The sequence below is a fragment of the Nuphar pumila genome, chromosome 16 (genome assembly GCF_984573655.1).
Source record: "Nuphar pumila chromosome 16, dmNupPumi1.hap1.1, whole genome shotgun sequence".
NCBI classification, from domain to species: Eukaryota; Viridiplantae; Streptophyta; class Magnoliopsida; order Nymphaeales; family Nymphaeaceae; genus Nuphar; species Nuphar pumila.
In genome coordinates this window covers 10,325,507-10,352,519 of record NC_143264.1, presented here as the reverse complement: position 1 = coordinate 10,352,519, position 27,013 = coordinate 10,325,507, and the positions used below count along the sequence as shown (strand labels likewise).

At 39.9% G+C, this 27,013-nt stretch overlaps 1 protein-coding gene across 2 annotated transcripts in view; it reads left to right on the top strand.

The window, feature by feature from the left end:
* AAE17 (acyl-activating enzyme 17) overlaps window positions 1–26,626 on the top strand; it is a 32,313-nt gene extending 5,687 nt beyond the window's left edge. Inside the window, exons 7-14 of one of the 2 annotated variants that reach the window (XM_089990813.1) lie at window positions 759–832; window positions 20,340–20,560; window positions 24,643–24,737; window positions 24,897–25,113; window positions 25,409–25,534; window positions 25,866–25,964; window positions 26,033–26,248; window positions 26,342–26,626. In XM_089990813.1, the coding sequence (XP_089846939.1) occupies window positions 759–832; window positions 20,340–20,560; window positions 24,643–24,737; window positions 24,897–25,113; window positions 25,409–25,534; window positions 25,866–25,964; window positions 26,033–26,248; window positions 26,342–26,452 (1,159 nt within the window). In that variant the 3' untranslated portion in view covers window positions 26,453–26,626. Of the gene's footprint in view, window positions 1–758; window positions 833–20,339; window positions 20,561–24,642; window positions 24,738–24,896; window positions 25,114–25,408; window positions 25,535–25,865; window positions 25,965–26,032; window positions 26,249–26,341 lie in introns of those variants that run through there. The other variant, XM_089990814.1, reaches the window with a different exon arrangement.
* Window positions 26,627–27,013: the final 387 nt, after the last annotated feature.

Genomic DNA, 27,013 nt, shown 5'->3' with positions numbered 1-27,013 from the left:
TATAGTTGCATGTAGTGCCATAAATCACAACAGATAAACAATGTTGTCAGAAAATCTTTTTGTATGCACCAATTGATATAAACATTTTTGGTGCCACAAGTTAGTATACTTTGAAATGATATTGGTGGCCAAATTTCCATATTACTGTTTAAATATGTTGACCAACTTTGATGGGCTTATCTTTGGTAGGCTCAAGGGTGCATACTCTCTAGTAAAAAGTAATAGTTTCAGGTATTATTTAGTTAGCCAGATCAATGTGGTTGCGATGGTTGGTTTAGAGAGCAACATGTTTAGAATTAATTGTTTTTATTTTTATTTTTCTGTTGAAGTTCTGTTGTGGTTGTGTTTAAATTTTAAGACCCATCTACACATCAAAATCTCTTAACTTAATGCATGTTCTCCAGTAAAAAGACTGTGGAGATCACATATATGCAGTCAGATTCCCAAACATTAAATCCAAACTGTACAAAATCAATCGGGCTACTAGCGAATATGGTGCCCTCCAAGGTACCAAAGATAGGCACAACTTTGATTAACTGATTATTGCTATTAGAGTGAGACAACTGCAAGTTAAGAAATATTTTCTAGGATATAGACTATATTTCAAGGATTCTTAGTTCCTTTAAGACATGGTTTATCTTATTATGAGGATTATGTGACTCTATTTCCCCTGTAGTAGTGTATTAAGTTGGAAATTTGTGATATTTGACGAGATGTGCAACTCTTTCTAACAACATATTGTATAATTGGTTTCACAGAGCTATTGAGTACATTGGAATAGGACAACCTGTAGAAGCTTTCACAAATATCCTGTTCTCATCTGGAACAACAGGTAACTCTTGCAGCTGGCTGTGCATTGAAATGAATTCGGTTTTCCATTTTTGGGTAACAATTTGCATTGTTTATGTTTCTTCAGTTCAGGTCATTCTCAAATTTGAGTTCAGATAGAAGAGAACTTGTTTATTGTGGTCCTGAGATGGATGAAAAACAGAGACCATATGAGGCATTTGGAAAGTTCAATGAATAGGAAAATATGTGATGAGAGAGAGTTCTAAATGCTTATAATTCAAGGAATAGGAAATTATAGTAAATAGGGTACATTTGAGAGATATAATGTTAAAATTAAAGTCACGAGATTTTCTGAAATGTATGATATGCAGTCACTATATGAGATGCATAGGTATAAAAATATCTAAAATGTTACAAAGAAAAGTGTCCTGAGGCTTTGTAAATGTAAATTGTATCGAGGATAAGAATAAAAAAGGGTCTTGGTGAAAATAATGAGACTAGTGATCATTGGCAGAAATATTCTAACCTTTTATGTGAAAAAATGGGTGATTTAAGTACAAAACATAGCCTAAATGAGAAGTTACATAATAAGAGTAGAGATAAGGAAATTGGAGTAGCTCACTAAAGATAAAAGAATATAAAAATGATGCCCAACTATTAATCTTATAAATTAACATGAACTTGTAGTTGTCACCATCTTCATTGTTATATTCTTGTTGATGTTATGGAGACTATAAAAGGAACTTCCTATTGATCAAAGGATCAGTACAAGGCAGGGAAAAGGAGAAAGGTTGAGAAGAGGCAACACTCATGCATGCATGCACACACAAAGAAAGGAAAAAATGAAGTGGGGTGCCACCCAAAATTCAAGAAAAAACCCTATCATCACGATACCTATAATATATGCTAGTCATGTGATCTTCTCATCACATAATAATGGCATCTTTCACTATCATGCTTTCCTTCTGCCTATTCTGACCTCACTCGAATGAATCAACAACCCTGAACCATACGAATATCAAAGTTGGGTTGTGTCAATTGAGGCAACTAGTCTTTAGTGGTTCACTTTCTATCTGTGAAGGCAGGTGCTTGTTCAAAGGTAGTTCTAATTGCTTCATGATTTTTTGTTTATTGATGCCCAACATTATTCACCAAATAGAGAAGCTTGTTTCAGCTAGCACCAAATCATCCTATAAAACTATTATTTTTCCAATAGTACATCCCTATCAGAGTACCTGTATACCGCACTGGGTATGATAATGAACTACTTTTGCTTGCCATTGGGGCTGGTCAATGGTTTTACCCAGAGTTGTCGGTCGGGGAAGCGAGAGTGAGAAGCGATTCGGGAAGTAGAAGCGAGAAGCGAAGCATTTCCAAAATTTTAGGAAGTGGAAAGCGCAGGACGACTTAGAAGCGAATCAGGAATCATCTTGGAAGCGAACCAGAAGTGAGGAGGAAGCGAAAAAAGAGAAAAAATAAAGGAAAATAAAAACACAAAAAAAAGAAAAAATAAAGGGAAGCGAGCTTCTTCTAAATGGGAAGTGTGCTTCCCACATTTTTTTGGCACTTCCCAACACATTTCAGAAGCGCCATGTTTCGCACTTCCGAAATATGCTTCGGGGAAGCATGCTTCCTTATGTACTATGGCGCTTTTGGTAACCCTGGTTTTACCAAGCACACAAGTTGTTCTCAATCTAACACTGACATGAAGCTAGGGCTATACAACGAGCCAAGCTAGCTCGAGCTCAACTCGGGCTCGACTCGTCTAAACCCGGCTCGGACTCGTCCGAGTAAATAAATTAACCGAGCTTGATCAGGAATTTGATCTTGATTAAGCTCGATTAGCCTAATTAAGCTCGATTAATAGTGTCATATGGGGACCACATTTAGGATATTTATCATTTTTGTTAGTTAATAAACACATAACTTTCCTTTAGCCAAGCGGTTAACGTCTTTGCGTGTATGTGTGTGGTCTTGGGTTCAAATCCCTTTCTCTAAGCAACTGAATTCTTTTTTTTTATATAATTTAATACAGTTCAAGTCGAGCCAGGCTCGAGCTTGAACTCGGGCCGAGTTCGTACACAAATTTTCAAGCTTGGCTTGAGTCGAGCCGAGCTTTTTGAGCCTGAGCTCGGCTCGAGCCCGGCTCATGTGCACCCCTACGTGAAGCTGCTTTGATCCACCCAAGCCAAGAGTTCTCTTCTACTCCCTAGAATCAATTTGTCTTGGTAGGAGAAGGTTTCACTAACCAAAATAAGTTATATTTCCATGGCCTAGTGCATTCAAAGACTGTACTAACTAATAGGAAGTTACATAAGAGGTTGTAAAAATGTCTACGAGGAGACAATACACATACAAGCACAAATACCTCACAAGAGATGTGCACAAAGGCACTCAAATAACACTTGAACAAGTACGTACAAAGGCGTAAGGAAATATAATCATGCACAAAAGCATGAAAAGGAAAATATATTGAAAATTGATGCATCGGCTTCGAAGGGGAAATGAATAGTTGCCCACCGGAAGATCGGTGTGGCTTTTGTTCCTTTTATTTTCAATAGTAGCTCAATAACAAATGGGAGAACAACGAACAATAAAGAAATGAAATGACAATAACTGAAAAGGGGAAAAGAAAGGAATAAGCAATAACAAAGAATAAACCTGCAGTCTTCTGAATCTTCTCTGCCTCTCGAAACCCTAGGAGAGGGCCTTTTAAAAACGATTGTTGGATCCGGGTCGCGGGTCCAGTCCTGGACCCGAATCGCGATCCGGGTTAGCTCCCATTGGCTGTTGGCTCTATGATGTCTGAACCGCTCCACGCCTGGAGTAGGTGCGCAGGGGTACTTCCCTGCATCGCGGCTCCGTACCTGCACTGGGGTCGGACACGTGGGTCCGGTCATCTGCCCTTTGTGGTGGATCGGGTGGCCCGATGGATCCAATCGGGTCGTGCCCTGCATCATTCTCCCCTGGTTGGGAAAAAGTCGGCTTTGACGACTTGTTGTCTCCACAGTAAGCATATAGATCAGTCACATTGAAAATAGGGGAAATATGCCAATCATCGGGCAGCTGAAGGAGGTAGGCATTCACACCTAGTCGCCGAAGGATCTTAAAAGGACCATACTTCTTAGGACTCAATTTGCTATAGGTGCCTATTGGAAAACGCTCGGGACGCAAGTAGACCCAGACGAGTTGACCGACTTGAAACTGGACATCACAACGACTTTGATCTACGAAAGCTTTGTAGGTCTCGTAGCTTTCAACAAGTTTGGCGCGGACCTGTCTGTGGATGTCACGCATATACTCGACGGCATCAAATGCGTCTGGAGCTGGAGCTGGGAGATCGGACATGGGGGCTAGGTCAACGACATGGGTGGGTGACCGACCATACACCACTTGGAACGGGGACTTACCTGTAGAACGGTTAATGGAATTGTTATAGGCGAACTCGGCTTGAGGCAACACGAGATCCCACATTTTGACATTCTCCCCCACTAAACTCCGTAACAGGTTTCCTAAGGTGCGATTGACAACTTCGGTTTGGCCATCTGTTTGCGGGTGGTAAGCACTGCTGAACTGAAGCTTGGTCTTTAATAAAGCCCACAACGATTTCCAAAAATGTCTCATAAAACGCGTGTCACGATCGGAGGTGATGGTGCGGGGTAAGCCATGGAAACGGGCGACGTCCTTGAAGTAATAGGAAGCTACTAATGAGGCGTCAGTGGTTCGCTTACATGGAACGAAGATAGCCATTTTGGAAAACCGGTCAACAACAACAAGAATTGAATCCACACGACGTGGAGTTCTGGGAAGGCCTACTATAAAGTCCATGGATACGTGCTCCCACGGCCGTTCCGGAATGGGTAACGGGGTATACCGACCACTATTCTGGCGATGACCCTTGGACACTTGACAACCTTGGATGAACTTGACAACATCTTTGCGCATTTTGGGCCAAAAGTATCATTCATCTAACAGAGCGAACGTCTTATCATGCCCGAAATGCCCTGCTAACCCTCTTTCATGTAACTCAGAAATCAACTGAAGCCTAAGGGAGAAATCAGGTACACATAGTTTGTTCCCACGGAAGAGGTAACCATTATGAATACTAAAACGGGGGTCGATGGTGCGATCTGAAGAGATACACCCCTCCCAGACTTGGTGAAAATCAGGGTCTGTGGGGTATAATTCCTTGCATTGTTCGAAACCAATGACTTGCACTGACATAGTCATCAGAAGGTTGTTCTTCCTACTAAGAGCGTCAGCCACCTTGTTCAGGGTACCAGATTGATGGCGAAGCGAAAAGGTATACTCTTGCAAGAAGCTGACCCACTTGGCATGACGGGCACTCAACTTCTTCTGACTATTCAGATACTTCAATGCCTCATGGTCCGTGTACAAGACAAATTCCTTATAAATGAGATAATGTCTTCAATAACGAAGGGCTTGTACAACGGCATAAAACTCAACATCGTAAGTGGAGTACTGGCACCTGGCCTGAGTCAGCTTCTCACTAAAGAAGGCCACAGGTCTACGATTCTGACTCAAGACCGCGCCAATTCCCACTTTGGAGGCATCGCACTCAACCTCAAAGACTGCACTAAAATCAGGGAGGGCTAAGACAGGAGCACTGGTCATTTTCTCTTTGATGATCGTAAAGGCTTTTCCCGCCGCGGGCATCCAATGAAAGCTAGTACCCTTTAGGCACTCCGTGATGGGGGCCATGAGGGTGCCAAAACTTCGCACGAAACGTCGGTAAAAAGTGGCTAACCCGTGGAAACTACGGATATCTCCTATAGTCTTTGGGGTAGGCCAATCGACAATCACGCGGACTTTTGCGGGGTCGGCCTTGACTCCATCGGATGACACAATAAAACCTAAAAACACGACACTGGACGTCATAAACTCACACTTTTTCGCATTGGCATACAATTTTTCCTTCCTCAAAATTTCTAAGACTTGACGCAGATGACTCAAATGATCGGACAACGACGAACTATAAATCAAAATATCATCAAAGTAGACAACCACAAACTTCCCAATACACGGACGCAAGACTTGGGTCATCATGTTCATGAAGGTACTTGGGGCATTAGATAACCCAAACGGCATGACTAACCACTCGTACAACCCATCACGTGTCTTGAATGTCGTTTTCCACTCATCCCCCTCCCATATACGAATCTGGTGATACCCGTTTTTTAAATCTATTTTAGAGAAAATGGAGGCACCAGATAACATATCAAACATATCGTCTAAACAGGGAATGAGAAAACGGTATTTGACCGTGATGCGATTGATCGCGCGACTATCAACACACATGCGCATGGACCCATCTTTCTTAGGAGTGAGTAAGACGGGTACTGCACAAGGGCTAACACTCTCGCGAATGAAACCTTTTTGCAATAATTCCTGAACCTGTCTCAATAATTCGGTATGCTCGGAGGGGTTCATACGATATGCGGGAAGGTTGGGTAGACTCGACTTAGGTCGACTGGTGGGTTCACTATGGGAAGTCCTATATTCTTGCCTCCTCTTCAACTTGTCCTCGACGTTCATGGTGTAACTGCTGGCCTGATCTAATGTCTCAACTGTGACACAACTAAATTCATCAGAAATAGCAGGGCGGAGACCCGAAATGTACCTCGTGACCTGCTGGCGGGCTGTTTCCTCAATCTGCACACGCAGGGAAAGACGATGGAACTCCGTAGTGTACTCCGCCACAGTTCGAGAGCCTTGACGCAGGGTCAGGTACTCCTTGTAGGCTCGCTCGGCGTGATCTGAAGGCACGAATTTTGACTGCATCAATCTTTGTATCTCCTCCCACGACTGTACACGCTCTAGTCCCTGCCGCTCTCTCGATCGATGCAGCTCCACCCACCATGTCTGTGCTAGGCCTCTCAATCGAGTAGACGCTAGAGAGACACGACGATGTTCAGCGACGGTGTGATAGTCGAAGAAGAACTGCACGACATAAGACCAGTCGAAGAACTGCTCCGCGTCGAATCGCCCCGCAAACTCCGGAAGATCCAGTTTCACTCCATAAGTGGAGGAGTGTTCTGGTGCTCTCTGCTGTCGCGGTTTCACCATTCCTGCAGGATGCTCGTTCCAGAAAATGTCGTCGTCCCACACTGCTTTATTATCCGTAGTGCGGTACTGCTCGCCGGGATACTGGTGCTGTCGAACTCTACCGATGAAGGGTCGGCGATCAGGGCGCGCCAGTTCCTGCTGACATTGCCTCGGTCTGGCTTGCCCATGGGCGGGCACCATCTGCTGCCGGTATTGGGGTACCGGGATGACGGGAAGTCCAAGGTAGGGTGGAGGGTTCGGGTGGGGCTTAGGTTCCTGGCGGGTAGGGTTGGTATAATATGGGTGTGGGTTGAGAGTCTGGTGTTGGGCCGGATGCTGTATTGGGTTCTGGGTCAGGGTTGGGTGGACAGGTTGGTTTGGGTTTGGGTACAGGGCCTGATGGGTATATCGATGGGTTGATTCGCCCGATGGGATATGGATCGGGCCCATTCCTACACTACTCGTCGGACCCAGATATGGATGGGTTGGATTGAAGTTCGAGTTGTGGGGATAAGAGGCTTGGTTTGAACTCGATCCATGATCCATAAGATTATGGGTCTGGTTTTGACCCGGCTCAAATCCGAACTGGAGCTCCGTCCGGGTCCGATAAGGGTTTGGGTCGACATGGGGTCTATTTTGAGGGTCAAATTTAATAGGTTGGTTCTGGTTCGGGGCCGCCCGCGAACCGGAACCAACTAGGTAGGCTGGGTAAGGGGGGTCTAGACCCAGACCCGCTCCCTGAGACCCAACGGCTGGTCCCAGCGAAACAGGCTTGTGCCCTGCCGTAGCGAAAACTGGGTTGGACCCGCTTGGGTCTGGTCCAACCAAATGGGTTTGGCCCACTCCTGCTCGTAGAGGTGCGATCCCGGAGCCTCCCCGCGCGGGATCGAGAGGGAGAGATGAATCTCTCCTGATTCGGGCTGACGAACCCGGGTCTGCGGCAGGGCCCAGCGTGACGCTGGGGCCCTGCCGACCCAGCTCAATCTGCAGCGCACCCTGCGTGACGCCCTGCCATGAGCCAGGGCCTGCAGGTGGGCCCAGTGCAAGGCTGGGGCCCTGCAGGCTCGGGTCGACCTGCGGCGTAGTCACAGGTACACGTGGCCACGAGCCCAAACCTGCAGGTGGACCCAGCGTACTGCTGGGGTCCTGCAGGATCGGCCCCACCTGCGATCCCAACACAGGAGCACACTGCTTGGGGTGAGGTACCATTACCAGGGAGTTGTTGCTCGCCGGGATCCCCTGGTGTTGTTGATAGATGCCCAGATCAGGGGTGGGTGCTGGAACTGATGGGAAGGTGGCGATACGATCCTGCGGCATTTGCGTCGGCTGATAGGGTTCCGCCACATTGGGGCTCAAACTTTCGGACGCGCCATCAACGAGGTCTGCGCCTGGTATTGCGCACGGTTCTTTGTGCGATTCAAGGGCTGTCAAACGGTCATCAAACCCATCCATCCTCTTCGACAGGCCGACAATATCTCTACTCATTCGCAACATATTCTCCTGGATTTTCGTCAACACGTCCATTACGCGCAACATGGGATCTTCGCTGCCAGCCTTTTCACGCTCTTCGCCTCGTGCCGGATCGGTCCCCGCTTCAAGAGTCATCTCGCTGATGAAGGTGGACGCCGGAGCTCTGATACCACTTTGATGCAGCGGCTTCGAAGGGGAAATGAATAGTTGCCCACCGGAAGATCGGTGTGGCTTTTGTTCCTTTTATTTTCAATAGTAGCTCAATAACAAATGGGAGAACAACGAACAGTAAAGAAATGAAATGACAATAACTGAAAAGGGGAAAAGAAAGGAATAAGCAATAACAAAGAATAAACCTGCAGTCTTCTGAATCTTCTCTGCCTCTCGAAACCCTAGGAGAGGGCCTTTTAAAAACGATTGTTGGATCCGGGTCGCGGGTCCAGTCCTGGACCCGAATCGCGATCCGGGTCAGCTCCCATTGGCTGTTGGCTCTGTGATGTCTGAACCGCTCCACGCCTGGAGTAGGTGCGCAGGGGTACTTCCCTGCGTCGCGGCTCCGTACCTGCACTGGGGTCGGACACGTGGGTCCGGTCATCTGCCCTTTGTGGTGGATCGGGTGGCCCGATGGATCCAATCGGGTCCTGCCCTGCATCAAAAATGTAACAAGCGCTTGAGCTCACAAGCTTGAGAATTTACAAGGGGAGACACTCCTATTTATACACAACAAGAGGAGCCACATAGGGGGCTCCCAAAGGAGTCGTTGGGATCCCCCAACGACTCTTTTGGGGAGTCTTCCCTAGGTGTCACAAACCACAAAAAATAAAAAAAGAAAAAAAGAAAAAAAGAAAAAAAGAAAAAAAGAAAAGAAAATAAAAAATAAAAAAAGAGAAATCCAATCATATTCCAAATGGAATATGTATAAAGTAGGAAATTACAAAAATACCCTTTGGGTTATTATGAGCAAAATAGATATATATATATATATAGAGAGAGAGAGACATGTATACATATATATATATAGTATATATGTATATGTATCTCTCTATATATATACAAATATATATATATATATATATATATATATATATATATATATATATATATATATATATATATATATATGTATAAACAACGAGGTTAATGATTACATTTTAACACCCCCCCTCAAACTTATGGTGTGATAACCACAAGTTTGTTAAGAAAATTAAATCTAGGCGAACAAAGAGTCCTAGTGAAGAAATCAGCTAGTTGGTACTTAAGCATCACATACGGGAGATCAATGATCTTCTTCGAGTATTCTTCCCTGACATAGTGACAATCCATCTCTATATGCTTCGTGTGTTCATGAAAGTATGATTTATGACAATATAAATTGCACTTTTGTTGTCGCAGCATAACTTTGTTGGCTCTTTAATATAGACTCCCATATCTTCTAGAGGATGTCGAATTCATACAATTTCCATGGTTGTGGATGTCATGGCTCGATATTCGGCTTCGGTGGAAGACAAAGAGACCTTTTGTTGCTTCTTGCATCTCCAAGAGACCAATGATTCACCTTAGAAAACACAAAAACCAGTGGTGGAGTGACGGTTATTGGGGTCACCTCCCCAATCAGAATCAGTATAGGCAATTAGCTTTAATTCAGAAGATGAAGACAAAAATACTCCCTTATTTGCAGTTCCCTTTAAGTATCTAATGATGCGAAGAACAACACTCATGTGAACCGTTGTGGGAGCATGTTGAAACTAACTAGCAATATGAATCGCATGTGACAAGTCAGGCCGAGTGATGCTAAGATACATTAGCGAGCCTATCAGTTGTCTGTAAGGAGTATGATCAGTCAGAGGAATCTCGACATCGATCTTCATTTTTTAGCCCACTATTTCAGGAGTTTCGCAAATTTTGTCATCTGAGATTCCTAACCTGTTAATAATCTCACAAGCAAGTTTAGTTTGAGATAGAAAATAACCATGCTAGGAGTAAGCAACCTCAATTCCCAAGAAATATGTCAGAAACCCTAAGTCTGACATTTTAAATTTCGAAGTCAAGACAGATTTGATATCCTTGACTCCTTTGACATCATCACCTGTTATTAATATATCATCAACATATAATAATAATATCACAATACATGCATCGGATTTTCTGATAAATAATGCAGTATCTGTATAACAGGAAGAAAATCCATTTTCTAACGTAACATTGTTAAATCTGTCATAGTAGGCTTTGGGTGCCTGTTTCAAGCCATAGAGAGCTTTTCGAAGATGAAGAACTTTATCTTTAGGAGCTTTCATACCTGGTGGGGCATCCATATAAACTTCTTCATTAAGATCACCATTTAAAAATGCATTTTTAACATTCATTTGAAAAATGTTTTATTTTTTAATAGACGCAATAGTGATGAGACATCTGACTGTAACTATTCGGGCTACGGGCGCAAATGTTTCTTCGTAGTCAATTTCATATTCTTGACCATACTCTTTTGCGACTAAGCGAGCTTTATACCTCTCTAGAGATCCATCGCTTTTAGTCTTAACTTTAAACACCCAACGACAACCTATAGTTTTCTTTCTGAAAGGTAGAGTTTGAAATTCCCATGTGTTAGCTTTCCTAAGAGCTTTGAGTTCATTTTTCATAGCTTCTTGCCATTCGACACATTTTTTGGCTTCCTCAAAATTTCTTGGTTCAAAATAAGAATGAATGGCACTAAAACAAGCTCTATACTTAGGTGAAAAAGAGTCAAAAGATACAAATTTTGTTGGAGGCTTCCTATTTCTTTCAGATCGTTTGGGATCATGTGTGGGAATAGAATCACTATATTGCTCAATTGCACTTTTGAAAGTATTTCTATCTCTACGAGAATAGGTTATTGGGTCATTTGTTGTTTTGTCTTCTTGAGTATTGGGTGAGTTGAAATCGTTAATGTCTACTTCATTATCATTATCATGGTTTGATGATATTTCATCATCACTAGACATATCATCATTAATAGATAATAGGTCAAATAAGAAAGAATAGTCAACATTTTCGTGGTGAGTCATTTTTTCCAAAATCACTCTCTTTTTCCAAAAACGTCACATTTCTTGAAACATATAACTTATCATTTTTAAAATCAACAGCAAAAGCCTTTTTTGAGTCTCGGAATATTCAAGAAAAACACAGGGAATATCTTTAGGTGAAAGTTTGTCGTTCTTATCTATAAGAACAAAGCATTTGCAACCAAAAATTCGCAATCTATTATAATCAGGTTCCCTTTTATATAGTGTTTCAAAAGGAGAGATTTTATCAGGGTTGTCAGTCGAGGAAGTGGGAGTGGGAAGCGATACGGGAAGCGGGAGTGGGAAGCGAGGCACTTTCAAAATTTTAGGAAGCAGGAAGCGTGGGACGACTTAGAAGCTAATTACGAACCGTCTCTGAAGCGACCTAGGAAGCGAATCGGAAGCGACCTAGGAAGCGAGGGGGAAGCGAAAAAAAATGAAAAAAAAAAGAAAAAAAAAAGAGGAAAGCGAGGGGGAAGCGCGCTTCCCCAAAAAAAAGGACGCTTCCCCACGCGTTTTGGAAGCGCGATGTTTTGCGCTTTCGAAACGCGTATCGGGGAAACACACTTCTCGTACTACATAGGCGCTTCTGGTAACTCTGGATTTTACCTAAATTTCTAGATGGTAAACGATTGATAAGATAGACAGATGCAAGATCCGCTTTGGCCTAAAAAAATTTTGGAATATTTTGAGCTATAAGAAGAGTTTGAGTGGTTTCAATGATATGCCTATGTTTTCTTTCGGCCAACCCATTTTGTTGAGGGGTTTTATGATATGACCTTTGATGAACAATACCAATATCTTCAAGATACTTCTTGAATTCATTTGAGAGATACTCTCATTCGGAACCGGTTCTAAATATCTTTAAGTCGCTATTAAACTGATTTTTAATCATCACGTGATATGATTTAAAGCATGAAAAAACTTGATGCTTATGTCTAAGAAAATATATCCAAGAGTACCTAGAAAAATCACCCACAAAAATCACATAATACGCAAACCCTCATTGTGAAACAACAGATGCCGGTCCCCAAACATCTGAATGAACAATTTCGAATGGTTTAGAAGTAAACATAGATCTTTGTTCAAAAGACATACTTCTCATTTTTCTAAGAATACAATCATTACAAGAGAATGTATCTTTACAAAGATTTTTAGCAAAATGCAAATAAGATAACTTGGTGATATTGGGATGACCAAGTCTTTTGTGCCAAACATTTATATCTTTATGTTGGGCAACATTAAAAAAAAAATTAGGAACTTGAAGAAAGTCCATATAATATAAGTCTCCCTTCCTAGAGCCTTCTCTAATCAATTTCCTGGACCGGCGATCTTGTATTAAACATTTATCAAAGAAAAATTTAGTATCACATCCATGGTCCGACAGTTGAGAAACGGAGATAAGGTTCAAGTTTAATTTTGGCATAAATCTAATTTTGGGGATGAAAAAGTTTTGAGTTTCAAAATTCCCAACACCTTTAATTTCAAGAGAAGTTTCATCCGTAATAGAAACAAAAGATGGAGAACTATTTTTTGAATATTCGGAAAGAGAATACATGTTTAGGGACATATGAAAAGACGCACCCGAATCCAAAAGCCAAGAAGTTTTACCTGGAGGAGAGAAAGAAGACACGGCGGCTCCCGAGATGGCTCCCTTGAGGAGAGGTTGAAGTGCCTCTACAATTTGGTTTAGTGAAAGAGATCCACTTAAAGAGGTCTCCTCCTTTTGCGGCTGAGAAGTGGTGGCCATGACTAACAACTTCTTCCACTTGGGACAAACGAGTTTGATATGCCCCGGATCTTTATAAAAATGGCAAATAATTTTGCTATAATCCTTTTTCCACCTTGTCCACCATTTCCTCCTTGATTTTGATTTTTAAAATGAGGGGGATGATAGGCTCTTAAATTGTTTTCGGGCCTAGACACCGCATTGACCCAATCATTGTCTTCGGAATTGGATGGAACCACAAGCACATTAGACCCTTGCTTACTTATGCCCATACGGGTTTCTTCCCCACTTAATTTGGTGAGAACATCCTGAAGAGAAGGTGGAGTAAAAGATGACAAAAGAGAATATCTTATTTGCTCAAATTCAGGCCTTAGCCCATTCAAAAAATTGAAGAATCGATCTTCTTCTAATTGTTTGTGACGAAGTTCAATCGCCTCTCCACTCCATTTTGGTTCGAGCATAGCAAGCTTATCCCAAATGGAAGAAAGTTCGGCGAAATATTCCTTAATGGTCATTTCGCCTTGAAGAAGAGTTAGAGCCTTCTTTTGAAGATAATATTTATGGGACAAGTCCCTAGAAGTATACATTTTCTCAAGATACTCCCATGCTTGAGAAACCTTTTTGAATTTGATAATATTCGCGTTGATTTTGATCTCAACGGAAGAAAAAATCCAAGACAACATTTTGAAGTTCTTCATTTCCCATTCATCATGCTTTTTCGAATATTCCTCAAGGGCTTTGATTCTTTCCTCCCCTTTAAGGATCTTAATTTCACCTTTCTCCATCAAGGTGATTTTTTATTTCGGTTTCGAGATTGTGCCTTGCACGTAACCCCAAAGACCTTTCCCTTTTATGTGAGCCTCCATGTTTCCGGCCCAAACGTGATAGTTGGAGCCATTGAGTTTAAAACTAAGAGAGAAATGAGACTCTTTTTCACTCATTAGAGAGGAAAGATGAGAGAAGAAATACGTACCGCAATAAGATTTTTAAGTCTTGTCGTAATGCTCTTCTAAAATAATGAAGGAAGAGAAGCCCCCACTCCGATCTCCAAGAAGCCAAGGGCACGTTTTTTGAGGCACCTGAAAAACGAAGAATCACACGATCTTCAATCTTTAACCAAGCTTTGATACCATGTAAAAATGTCTACGAGGAGACAATACGCATACAAGCACAAATACCTCACAAGATATGTGCACAAAGACACTCAAATAACACTTGAACAAGTATGGACAAAGGCGTAAGAAAATACAATCATGCACAAAGGCATGAAAAGGAAAATATATTGAAAATGTAAGAGCTTGAGCTCACAAGCTTGAGAATTTACAAGGGGAGACACCCCTATTTATGCACAACAAGATGAGCCACATAGGGGGCTCCCAAAGGAGTCGTTGGGAGCCCCCAACGGTCACATTTGTGACCGTTAGGGGCTCCCCAACGACTCTTTTGAGGAGCCTTCCCTAGGTGGCACAAACCACAAAAAATAAAAATAAAAAATAAGAAAAGAAAAGAAAAAATAAAAGAAGAGAAATACAATCATATTTCAAATGAAATATGCTTAAAATAGGAAATTATAGAAATACCCTTTTTGGGTTATTATGAGCAATATATATATATATATATATATAGATAGATAGATAGATAGATAGATAGATAGATAGATAGATAAATAGATAGATAGATAGAGAGAGAGAGATGTGTATACATATATACATAGTATATATGTATCTCTCTATATATATACAAATATATATATATATATGTATAAACAACGAGATTAATGATTACATTTTAAGAGAGGTACCTTAAGGTTTCCACAACATTTTCTAACAAGATAGACCTGTTTGTAGAGCATGTAGCTCAAGATGGCTTTCACCAAAGACATCTATGCAGATCATATATATGAATATAGGTCATAAACTGTTTAGGAGATTCTCATTACTCTACATATATGAAGTAATGTGGTCTAAAGAGGTCCTAGAGTGTATATTTTGCAGCTCATATACCATTTTGTTACACTGGGAAATTTGCAAACAAAAATGTGCGGAGAAAAAACTTATGTCAAAGAGAATAAACAAGTTGAAAACAGAATTTTGTGGTGTATTTAATGTAACAAGTTTTGATGCTTGCTTGGACTTTTTGTACAACAATTGTTGTAAGCTTTATGAAGAAATCACCATTAGATTTAGTTCTGGATGGATGAAAGGGAGAACAAGCTAGTGCTATTTTGTCAGTTAAGTTGGTTTCTATCTAGTTTAAGGGGAGGGGAATGATTTCGACAAGACATGTGCTTTTGATTACTGTGCTGCTGAGTATTAATTCACAACAACCAAAAAAAAAAGGAATAAGAATGATGAAACTATTGGATGTTTAAGATGTTTATGCTAGTCAAATATCAAGAAAGAAGGGTGGAGTGAAGAAATATGTAAAGTCATAGTTTAAAAAACCTTGTGACTGATTTGACTCATCTAATTTAGGCGTACAACCTACTGACTCAGTTGCATCTTGTGATATAATTTTTGTTGCAAAATAGCATAAGAATATCATATGAGCATAAACAAATGTGTATAAACACTATGATATAAAAAGAATAACATTAAAATGACAACTATTGAAAATTTAGTGTTGACACCTATTGTAACGACCCCAACTCGTACAGATGAAAAAGTGGCCAAATTTTTTTTTAAAACAAATGCGAAAACATTCCCACAAACCCGGGGCCTTTACAGTTTAAAAACAACCACCACCACAAGGGATCTTATACCCATCATTCACACCAAGCGCAAACTTTATTCATTAAAATGCATAAAGTCTGAGACATAAGCAAATAAAATATAAATAAAACAGAAAGAAGAGACATTGTCCAAAGGAATTTGTCAGACAATCGTGTAGTCCCCTTGTAGCTCCTCTCAAAAGCAGGTCGCCTCATTGGTTATCTGAGACTGCGAAAAACACAAAAGTAGGGGTGTCAGAATCTAGAGAATTCTGTGTACGAATCTCTCTAATGAAACAAATAAGTAAAAAGAACATAAATAAGATTCATGCAATATTTTAGAGTGATGCAATTATGACAAATTCACATCTCAATTAATTATTCATGCAGTAGGGAATAATTAACGAACAAGAACCACAAATTAAACAATAAAGATATTTAGCATGTTAAACAAACATTATGCATTCACTAATATATCGCAATTAAGAGAACAAGTAAATATGCATGATCTAATGTATAACAGAAATATGCAAGATTTCAGTGCAATGCATGAATAAATTATTATCTTTTATTAGAGTTTTTTTTTCATATGCATGTCCCTATTAGATGCACACAATTTAAGTTCTTTTTTTCAATTATAGTTGCCCGCGGATACTTCAAACGGGTAAGAATTGTCGAGGTCAAGTAGGGTTTCTAGGGTAACTTAGCAGACGAGTTGTATTTTATTACTGAGTTTCAAACTTAGCCCTCGGCCGAAACAGCCTTCAGAACATTAGACATCCAAATCTATTGTCGGGATACCAGGGACATCCAGATCCAAAAGTGTTACTTTCTCGATATACCAAAACAATAGTTGTGTCTACGTACCAGCCCCAGGCAAAGTGGCAGATTCTCTCTAAAACCGTGGTCAGGAGAAAAAACTCAATATCTGGTTCAGGGGCAACAACGCACACAGAGTTTTAGTATCTTCATGGTTCTCCAAAACCGTAATGTCCAAGATTTTCATACTATAGAAGGGGCATCCAGGAAACGTAAATTGTATTGTTCTTTTTATTATCTTATTATTAATATCAATTTTCATCATTTGCAATTCACCATGCGAAATTAATAACATAAGTTCACATATCCACATGTGAAGCTCCTCACGGTCCACCCGTGACATCAATTAGAACAGTGCAATTAGAATCGCAATATCAGACGGGATTTTCGTAATGCATAAGTAAATTAAGGAGCACACCGGCTCAAGGCTTCCACAACATATGATGATCCATTTTGATCATCTATGCATTCTTATGCAAAAATCTTAAGGAGCATGCCCATGCGTTCATTTCACATGCTTTTCAATGCACAATCATGTATGACAATTCAGAGATGTGCATGAAACAACAATATCAATATACATGTATTCATTATTCTAATGCATGCTTTCACATAATCATGCCAAATGCACGCTTTCATTCATGAACAAATTCAATTAAACATGTGAACCAATACACGCTTTTATTCATGAATCATACAACTGAACACGTGAACACTCATGCCACTGACTACATGCAAGACATGATAATTTCAGGTCTTTACATGCATAAGAAACAACTATGCATTAATACCATGAACATGCATGTCATAAACAACCTAGACATGTGTGCAATTTCTTTCTCTTGCATGCATAAAACCAAGTGTAATCCAATTAACACATGCAAACATTCATGCCATTATAAACACGTAAGAGCATATCAATTTCATTATATACATGGACATGAAAATACAACTATGTAATAATTTTCTTATACACATCCGACTTAACATATTCTGAAAATCTGCATAAAATTCTTCGTTTGAAGCAACACATCCATGCCCAGCCAACCCATTCGGCTGGGTTTGGCATGCGGTCAAGCCTTCCCGAGTCGACTGCCCATGGTTCAAGTTTCAAAAGAAACCTTTTAAAACTTTTATTTATTTATAATCTTATCCTTTTTTTTTAATGGGGTTTTGCCCAGCCGAGCCCACTCGGTTGGGTTCCAAGGCTCGGTAGGACTGACAGGGCAAGCCTGTCAGCCCAGGCCAAAATCTGATCAGGCCTGGTCAACTGGCCTGCCCAGCACAAAAGAAACAAATATCATGAAATATATATATATATATATATATATATATATATATATATATATATTTTCAAAACACATGTACATGAGTGCAGTGATGTTTAGGCAGCATATGCTGTACATGGGTTCAAATGTACATAATCATGCATAAGCACCCTTATCATTAGGTATGCATATTTACAAGCAGGCTATTTACATGTATGCATATATACTCACCTTTGGAATCACATACATTCAGATTCATAAAGCAAACCATATGCTAATACAATAATTATCTTTTGTTTCCACAAAAACATACATGCACTCCACGATTTTGCCTTAAAATTTTCAGATTTCACGTGCCCTAAATCTGGGCCAGATTTGTACATACTTCAAACATGGCAAATCTGCCCCGATTTAGGGTTCCACAATGTCAAGCATAAAAATATAAATTTTCCCCAAAAATAAACCTCAAAAAAAAGATATCAAACACTAATTGGAGTAAATATCTAGATCCACTCTTTTTCCATATATTTTTACCAAAATATTGCATGGAATCCAAATTCACGCTTTTTTTCTCGTTCGAAATAAGAGAGAAACCCATACCTTAACCGTAGATCGAAAAGAAATAATGGATGATTGGAAACGACGGATGATCGGATAAGAAGCTCCCTTCTTCCTCTTCCTCTCTTTTCCTCTTATTTTTTTTTTCTCTCTCTTTCTCCCTTTTTCTTTCTCTTTCTCTTTCCTTTTTTTTTTGATCTATATATAGAGCTCTAGGGGGGGATGCCCCCCCCCCCCCCCCCCTTCTCTAGCCCCTTCTAGATGGGCTATAGAAGAAACTGCAGCCCCACCTAGAACTCTCTTCTCTCTTGAGAGTTTCAAAAATTTTAAAATCCTTCAAGTTGACTTTTCAAAGTTTTATTTTAATAGGCTTTCTAAAACCTTCTTAGAGGCTTCCATCAATGTTTAAGGTCTCTTTTAAGAATCATAAACCAAAGCCAAATTAAAATTTCAGAACTAAATAAAATTAATTAATTAATACTTAGAAGCTTCCAAAAGTTATTTTAATAACATAGAAGACTTATTAACACTAAATAAGTCCAATTTAAAGTTATCTAATGAATTTAAAGTTGGAACTTCAATGGACATGGATTTGGATCTAAATCCGGTTCCAAGATCTAAATCCATCTCAAAAATCCAAATGGGTCTTGGGCTGGATCAAATCCAAATTAATATGGGTCTTGGATAGAGTCCAGATCCATATTAATTTGGATCAAATCCATCAAATCCGGTCCGATCCAAATCCGGATCCGAACCGACAAACTGCTCATTTTTTGAAAAAATATGATTTTTGGTCCAATCGTAGCCTGAATCAAGGAAAATAAAATATCATTACATTCAAAATTTTGAGACGTATCCAACGATATATAACCCAAATTTTGCTTCCGAAATTTGTTCGAAAATAACCCAAATTTCACTCGAATTTTGCTTGAATTTAAATGTCGAAAATAAAACTTTTTCTCATATTTTGAGTGGCTCGTTTAGGCTTTGTCAGTGAGACCTGGGCCAAGCCCAGACTCCAAGGTATTGGCCTAAAATCGAGAATCTACTGATTTTTCTTCTATACTTAGCCAAATTTTCGAAAATCTCAAATTTAACTAAGTGTAAAAATACGCGATATTACACCTATGTCACATGGATTCTCCATTTTGCCCCTGTATCATGTCCCTTTATATAATAGTCATGCTGAAAATTTTATAAAAATAGCCTTATCCCTATATATGTGGCAGTATCCATGTGACATAGGTTGACACAAGACTTTTATATAATATTTTCATATAGATAGCACATAATACACACGTGTGACAGTTCATGCTATTCCAAGAATTTTATATAATCTTTTTATGGAGATAGAACATATTGAACACGTGCACTGCAGCTGATGCTATTCCAATGTCAGTGCTATCTGAAATTGGTAAGAGTAACACCACCTAGCAAGTGTAACTCCTTCCTTGCGCTCTCTTGTTATTTAAGGGTTTTAATGTTAGGAGTAATAAAAATTGGTGATCTTGTTATTCTCTGTAAGTTGTACATGTTAACAATATCAATTATGTTTGTGTTTTTTGTGCATTTTATGCCATTTTCTTTTCTCTTTTTGTATCATCAAATACCTGTCATAATCGTTCCTGAGCCATGCTGCAGCATGCACATGTTTGGATAAATAGTAGATGTATTAATGCATGTATCATACTTCATTGACTGATAGATATGTTCTTATATGACAGTCAATTTTGAATATCTAGTAAATCATTAGTTCTATAAATTCCATCACTATGACGTGTTAAGAAATTCAGACCAATATTTATGCAAGCGTTTTATTGATTTGTACACCTGGTTTAGGTGCTAACCATGGCTTCAAGTTAGCCACTTATAACTTACATACCTTGATACAGGTGAACCAAAGGCAATACCATGGACACATGCAACTCCTCTCAAGGCAGCAGCAGATGCTTGGGCTCACATGGATATCCAGAAAGGTGGTGTTGTTGCTTGGCCTACCAATCTTGGCTGGATGATGGGTCCATGGCTGGTTTATGCATCTCTGATTAATGGGGCTGCGATGGCTCTATACAATGGATCTCCTCTAGGTTATGGATTTGCAAAGTTTGTGCAGGTATTTAACTGTTTCCTTGCTGGAATTCAAGACAGCCCTCATCTTAGACATTTATTTTACTCAGTTGCTGCAAACTTATCTTGCTATCATGGATTTATGGTTGTTGGTATTAATATATGACTTAACATTATGACATGTAGAATATAACTATATCGAGCAAACTTATGATTATGTATTGTCATACATACATATTTGTTTAATATTATATATATATATATATATATATATATATATATGATGTAATAGGTAAATTTCCGAAGAAGAAGAAGAAGATAAGGGGTTGAACCCCTCTCTTGTAACCAATGCTTCTCTTAAGCATTCATGCTCAATAAAATATATATTTTTTATGTTCTTGTGTTCCTTTTTTAATTTCTTTATTGTCTTGAATCCACTTAGTGCTTGTGTAGTGCCTTTGTGCTCTTGTATTGTCCCTTAGTTGGACTTGTCTTGTGCAAGTGCACACTTAACAAACTACCGTCCCAACAAGACGCACTATCAATCACAAATTAACTATATGCGGAAACTATAGATATGGATTAAATAAGCACATAATCAATGTGAGTTTTAATCCATAAATGCGTGTAAACATATAAGGAGATGAATCTGCAAACACACGACAAAATTCACATCAACATGGCTTAATTCAGTTCATTATGGTATTTCATCAAACAAGCGGTGTGTGCTTTGAAACAGAAATTTGGGCAGGAATTCTCTTATAATTTCGACACAAATAATCTTGAAAATAAGACGATATATCATCAATAAGACTTGCACAGTTAACCAACAAACATTTCTGGTTTAATCCTGCATCAAGAGATAAATAATCACAGGAATATCAGTCCTTATAAATCAAAATTTCAGAAAAATATGCAAACAGAAATATCAGACACCCTAACAATGGAAAATACATTCACACATCTGTCACATTCAAGCTTCCAAATTCTAACATAACAAAAAAATTCAGAAACAGGGAAAACCGAGTAACGGGGGAGGGGGGGGTTATATCGGCCAAGGGGGTGACGCTGGCTCAGCTGCGACACCACGCGAAGGCCCTCCTCCATGCTCCTTAGCACGCGATTCACAGCTCTCTGACACACCCAGCAGATTGAGTCGTTCCAGCCGCTTCCCAATGGCAGCTCCACCATGATAGCAGCTTCCAAATTGGTACAAAATCAGTGGGAAGAGAGGGCGACCACTTCTTCCAGCATTTTTCTTTCTTTTTACTCAGCCAAAAACCAAAACCAAAAGGGGGAGGGACGTCTCTTTTTAAAACAAAAGGGAGAGAGAGACGAGAGAATAGAGGGAGAGAAACGAGAGGGAGAGACGTTACAACGTCTCTCTCTCTTCCTCGTTTCTTTTGAGGCACCGCCCCAAGGGCCAATAGCAAGTCCTTGGGGATCCAACAGATGGGCTGGACACCTTAAGTGCCTAGCTGGATCCAAGTTGGGTAGCCGGGTCCAGACCCACCCCGGGTTGGATTCAACTTGGCCGATTCTTGTGCCAAAATAAAAAAAGAGAAAAAAAAAACATAAAATTAACATGAAAATAAAAATCTACCCAGAAAACCCAATACACCCTCCGATAGTTCTAAAGAAATCCTAACGGGCTATCGGACATAAACCTAATTAATCAAAATCAGAGTTTGGACTCCTCATGCTTGACGTGAGCTGAGTTTAGGCGATCGGACTCGAGCTCACCCAGATGTGTTGCATCATCTATCTTTTTTCTTTCTTAGTATATTCAACATGGTATGAGAGCCAATCTGAGGTCGTGAGAGGAGGGCTTCACTTTGAAGCTGTGTGAAGGCTTGCTGACGTTATTTTTGAAGGGTCAGGTCGTACAGACATTTGAGATTTGTCACATCTAACGACCGCATCAGGTAGGTCATGATTTTAGATGATTTGTGTGTAAAAATCATCTTCATTGGAGGCACAATTGATTTAATATGGATTTTTTTCTGATTTTTCAAAAAGGGCATCAACAATAACCAGATTCAAGTTTTCGTTTTTTATCTAGAAACATTGTTGTTGTGGTTTGGTACTCTTGTTTTTCGTTTTGGGCAAGTTCTATTAAAGTTCTGGGTTGCTCTAGCTGGCAGTAACCTATTTTTTTTGCAATTTTGGTTCAGATTCACTGTGTTACAGGGTTGGGTCATAGCTATTGGGTGTAAAACTGGTGTGGAAGTGGTTTGTGAAGGGTCTTGGTGGTATTTGTTGTTGTTATTGTGTTTTTGGAGAGGATTTGAACAATATTTAGGGCATTTTAGCTTGCGGTAAGCTATTTTCGGGCTTTTTCAAGGTGTCGACTGCATCTAGCTGGTAAGGTTATGTTGCATTTGTGTGGATTCAGAAAATTTTAATTATAAATGATCATATTGTGGTGTATCTAGGAAAATGGATGAAAGAGGTGGTGGTAGGACTAGAGGATGAGGAGAGATGAGATTTGGTGAAAGAGGTGACATTAGTTCTATTCAGTGTCACTACTGCAAGAGTTTTGGTAATATGAAGTATTATTGTCCATTTCTCAAGAAAAAGAATGGTGGTGCATATACAGCTTTTACTGAGAGTGATGATGTAATGCCTAAGAAGGAGCAGTCAGGTGGCTCTTCATCAGTTGGTAGTGGAGTGATGGGTAGTGGACAACTTCATAGATTAGAGCAGGTTCAACAAGAAATTCATCATCAAATTCAGCAGTTACAACTTCTTGCTCAATCAGCCATTGACCCTTCTTCCTCTGCCACTCCTGCCTCGTATTGCTTTCTTAGGTATCTCAGGTTCTTCCTCTGATTGACTAATAGACTCTAGGGCTTCATGCCATATAACACCTCATGAGTCTGTCTTAGGTGACTGTCGTCCCTGCAGTGACATTTTTTGCACTGCGGATGGTTCTTCTATGTCGGTCTCCAAAGTAGGTTTTATTACTTCTTGGTAGTAAATTTTATCTTTCTCAAGTGTATCATGTTTCATCTCTTGCCATGCATCTTATTTCTGTGGGTCAAAATACCAAACCTAACTGTAATGTCATCTTCTCCTTTGTTAGTTGTGTTGTGTAGGATCAATTGTCAAGGAAGAATGTTAGGATTGACCATAAAAAAAGAGATTTATACTATCTGGATTGGATTGATATAAGGGAGCAGAAGGAAGTTTGAACTGGATATGGAGCTTTAGTTTTAGATGAGTATGTTTTGTGGTACTAGAGACTAGGGCACATTTTCAGTTCTAGGTTGCAAAGTTTAGTGCCCTCGGAAGTTTTGGAAAATCTAAGCTACTTGTGTCAAATCATGTTAAAGATTGTGTGAGTTATAGAATTAAAACCCAAAATGAAAAAAATAACTTTCGGCTTTTTTAAAATGTGTCGAAGGTGTTGTGCAATACAACATGATATAGGGGTGTATTGTACGATACATACTCGTATCACGATACAAGTGTGTATTGTATCTTAAACCCCAAAAGTAACGGTACATATCGTACAATGTAGACAACCTTGACTAAATTAATGCATACCTACTAAAAATTCCTGCCCTCAATGGCTCACTTCGTAGCAGCTTTCACCTTTGCTCTCAAGAGAATAGAGCCATGCTTCAGGTCTTACCCTAATGCCCCATCCTAAAAAATTGCATGGCATAGTGGGACGGCATACTAATTAGCTATTACAAAACAGAGAATATGATACACATTAGACCACTCAACCAACGCCTGCACTTACCTTCTCGTCCATTTACTAGAAAACAGAATAAGGAAACATGGCCAAGTCAGATGATTCTTCAGAAAACTTACCTCTCGAACCAAGTCTGACTGGTTCATCGCTGCCAGATTTTGGTAATTTCTGGTTTTATTACATATCAGAAATCGCCAGGGTCTCAGCTCGGACTGAGTCACTGAGTCAGCGGTTTGACTTGGATGAGTTTGCCAACCATGCATTGACCAATTTCACATTTTTTTTCTCTGGCCAGCACTAGCTTCTTTAACTTGTTTGTATGACTTGGCATTTTCAAGTTGGTGATTTCTACACCCTGAATAGACTTAATTTTACAAATATATGAGCTGAACATCTTCTTTTGATTCCAATGGCAACTTGTATAGGACGCAAAGGTTACAATGCTTGGTGTGGTTCCAAGTATTGTTCGAGCTTGGAGAAATTCAAATTGCACAGCTGGCCTTGATTGGTCTTGCATTCGGTAAGATCAACTTTAATTTTTTTCAATGAATTTTAATTACTGCAACAAAATTTATTCTTGCACATCAACCATATCATTTCTGCTTCATGAGAACCAATTTTATCTAGCCTCATGTAAGCTGCAGTTATTTCATATTCAATGTCTTGCAAAATTTGGTAGGTGCTTTAGCTCCACCGGGGAGGCATCTAGTGTAGATGAGTACCTTTGGCTGATGGGGAGGGCTTTCTACAAACCAGTTATAGAGTACTGTGGTGGCACCGAGATTGGTGGTGGTTTTGTTTCAGGTTCATTGGTGCAAAACCAATCATTGGCTGCATTTAGTACGCCAGCTATGGGCTGCAAGTTGTTCATCCTAGGAGATTACGGAAATCCCCTCGTAAGCATAAGCCAACTTTCATACTATCATGTACTTAAAATGTTCAGCTGCTGCCAACTGCAGGCACACATACATACCCTGCTCATATATGCAACTGGAGTGCATACAGTTACACGGGCTTGTCTACATGTTCCAAAATGTATGCATTCATATATGGTCATGCTGCTTGTGCCAGCAACAAATACTTCCGCGATTTCTTTCACTGATAACATCAATCTATAAGGGCATAGATATACATTTTTCATGTTTAAATAGCAAATGAATAATCTAAGCATTGACATTGTTTCATTCTCAGCCACAATCTACATCAGCTATTGGGGAACTGGCACTAGATCCAACAATGTTTGGAGCTTCAACTACATTGCTGAATGCAGATCATTACAAAGTCTATTTCAAAAAGATGCCTGTTTATAAGGGAAAGGTAAACTATTGAATTTTGTGGATGGAGAATAAGGTCCACATCCACGAGTCATGAATGGTCAAATTAACTTGTTCCAGAACAACAATTTTTTAGGCTGGCCAACAATGATCAAATGGGACACAAATTATCCTGCTTAACCAACTCTGTCAAGAGTAATTAATGGGCTTTGAATGTCTTGGACAAGTCACTAAGTCCATGACTAAGAGGGATTAGCCTCTTAAGTTGCATCTTGAGTTTGTTTCAGTTCACAGTCAGCCAGATCCCGAGTTTTTGCTTGATCGCTCAAATGCTTATAGTCTATCTATAAACTTTTGGAACTGTTCCATTGCAGGCTTTGAGAAGACATGGGGATGAGTTTGAACTCACTATTGGGGGATATTATCGTGCACATGGTCGAGCTGATGATTCTATGAATCTTGGTGGGATCAAGGTATTGCATTGACATAATGCTCAGAAGCTAACTTATTTAATCCCACCTTCACAACTTTGCATTTATAGGTAAGTTCCGTTGAAATTGAACGTATCTGCAATGGAGTTGACAGCAATGTGCTTGAGACTGCGGCAGTTGGGGTGCCACCTTTAGGAGGAGGTCCTGAGCAATTGGTCATTGCGGTGGTCTTCAAAGAAGCTAATTATTCTGCAGAAGCAGACCTAATTTCCCTGCAAAAGGCATTCAATTCATCTCTACAGCAGAAACTAAATCCCTTGTTCAGGGTACGTAACCATAATTAGTTGGAGAATACATAATTTGGATTTGTTGACGAGGAAAAACATTTGCATTTGCATTTAAAATTTTTACCAATGCAGGTTTCCCGTATTGTGGTTATCCCTTCTCTTCCACGAACAGCTTCAAACAAGATAATGAGGAGGGTTCTGCGTCAACAATTTGCACAACTGAACCAGCCTGCAAGAATGTGATACGAATCTTCTGTAATTCCATTTTCCCTCATGCAACATCTTTTAGCATGACTTGCAGAATTGTATGTCTATGTGTCAGTGTTAGGGCGGTCTAAGATTTTCATAAATATTTAAGGCTTAAAAAATCATATTTTTTATAAAAAAAGCATTATCCAAATGTTGTTTTATAGCAAATCGATCATGCCCAACACATCTGCAGGGTCAGATTTGCAAAAAACAACCCGAAAACACCTGTTCACTCAAGGTAGGTTGGCGGCAGGCCGCTACCACTTTTCCTATACATATATCAGACATTTGTTTACATGGATTGATTGGACCATAAGATGAATAAAATTCGATCAAGTCAAGTTCTCACCTTTTGAATGACCCCTGTCCCCCGTACCATCCTCCAATGAGTCTCTCTCTCTCTCTCTCTCTCTCTCTCTCTCTCTCTCTCTCTCTCTCTCTCTCTCTACTGCTTTATTTCCTACCATCTCTTCGTTGCACTAGCTGAGTATATTATGGGCTGAGATCATTTGTTGCTGAAGAAGGGATAGCTGCCGAGAAAGAGAGCAGCGCTAT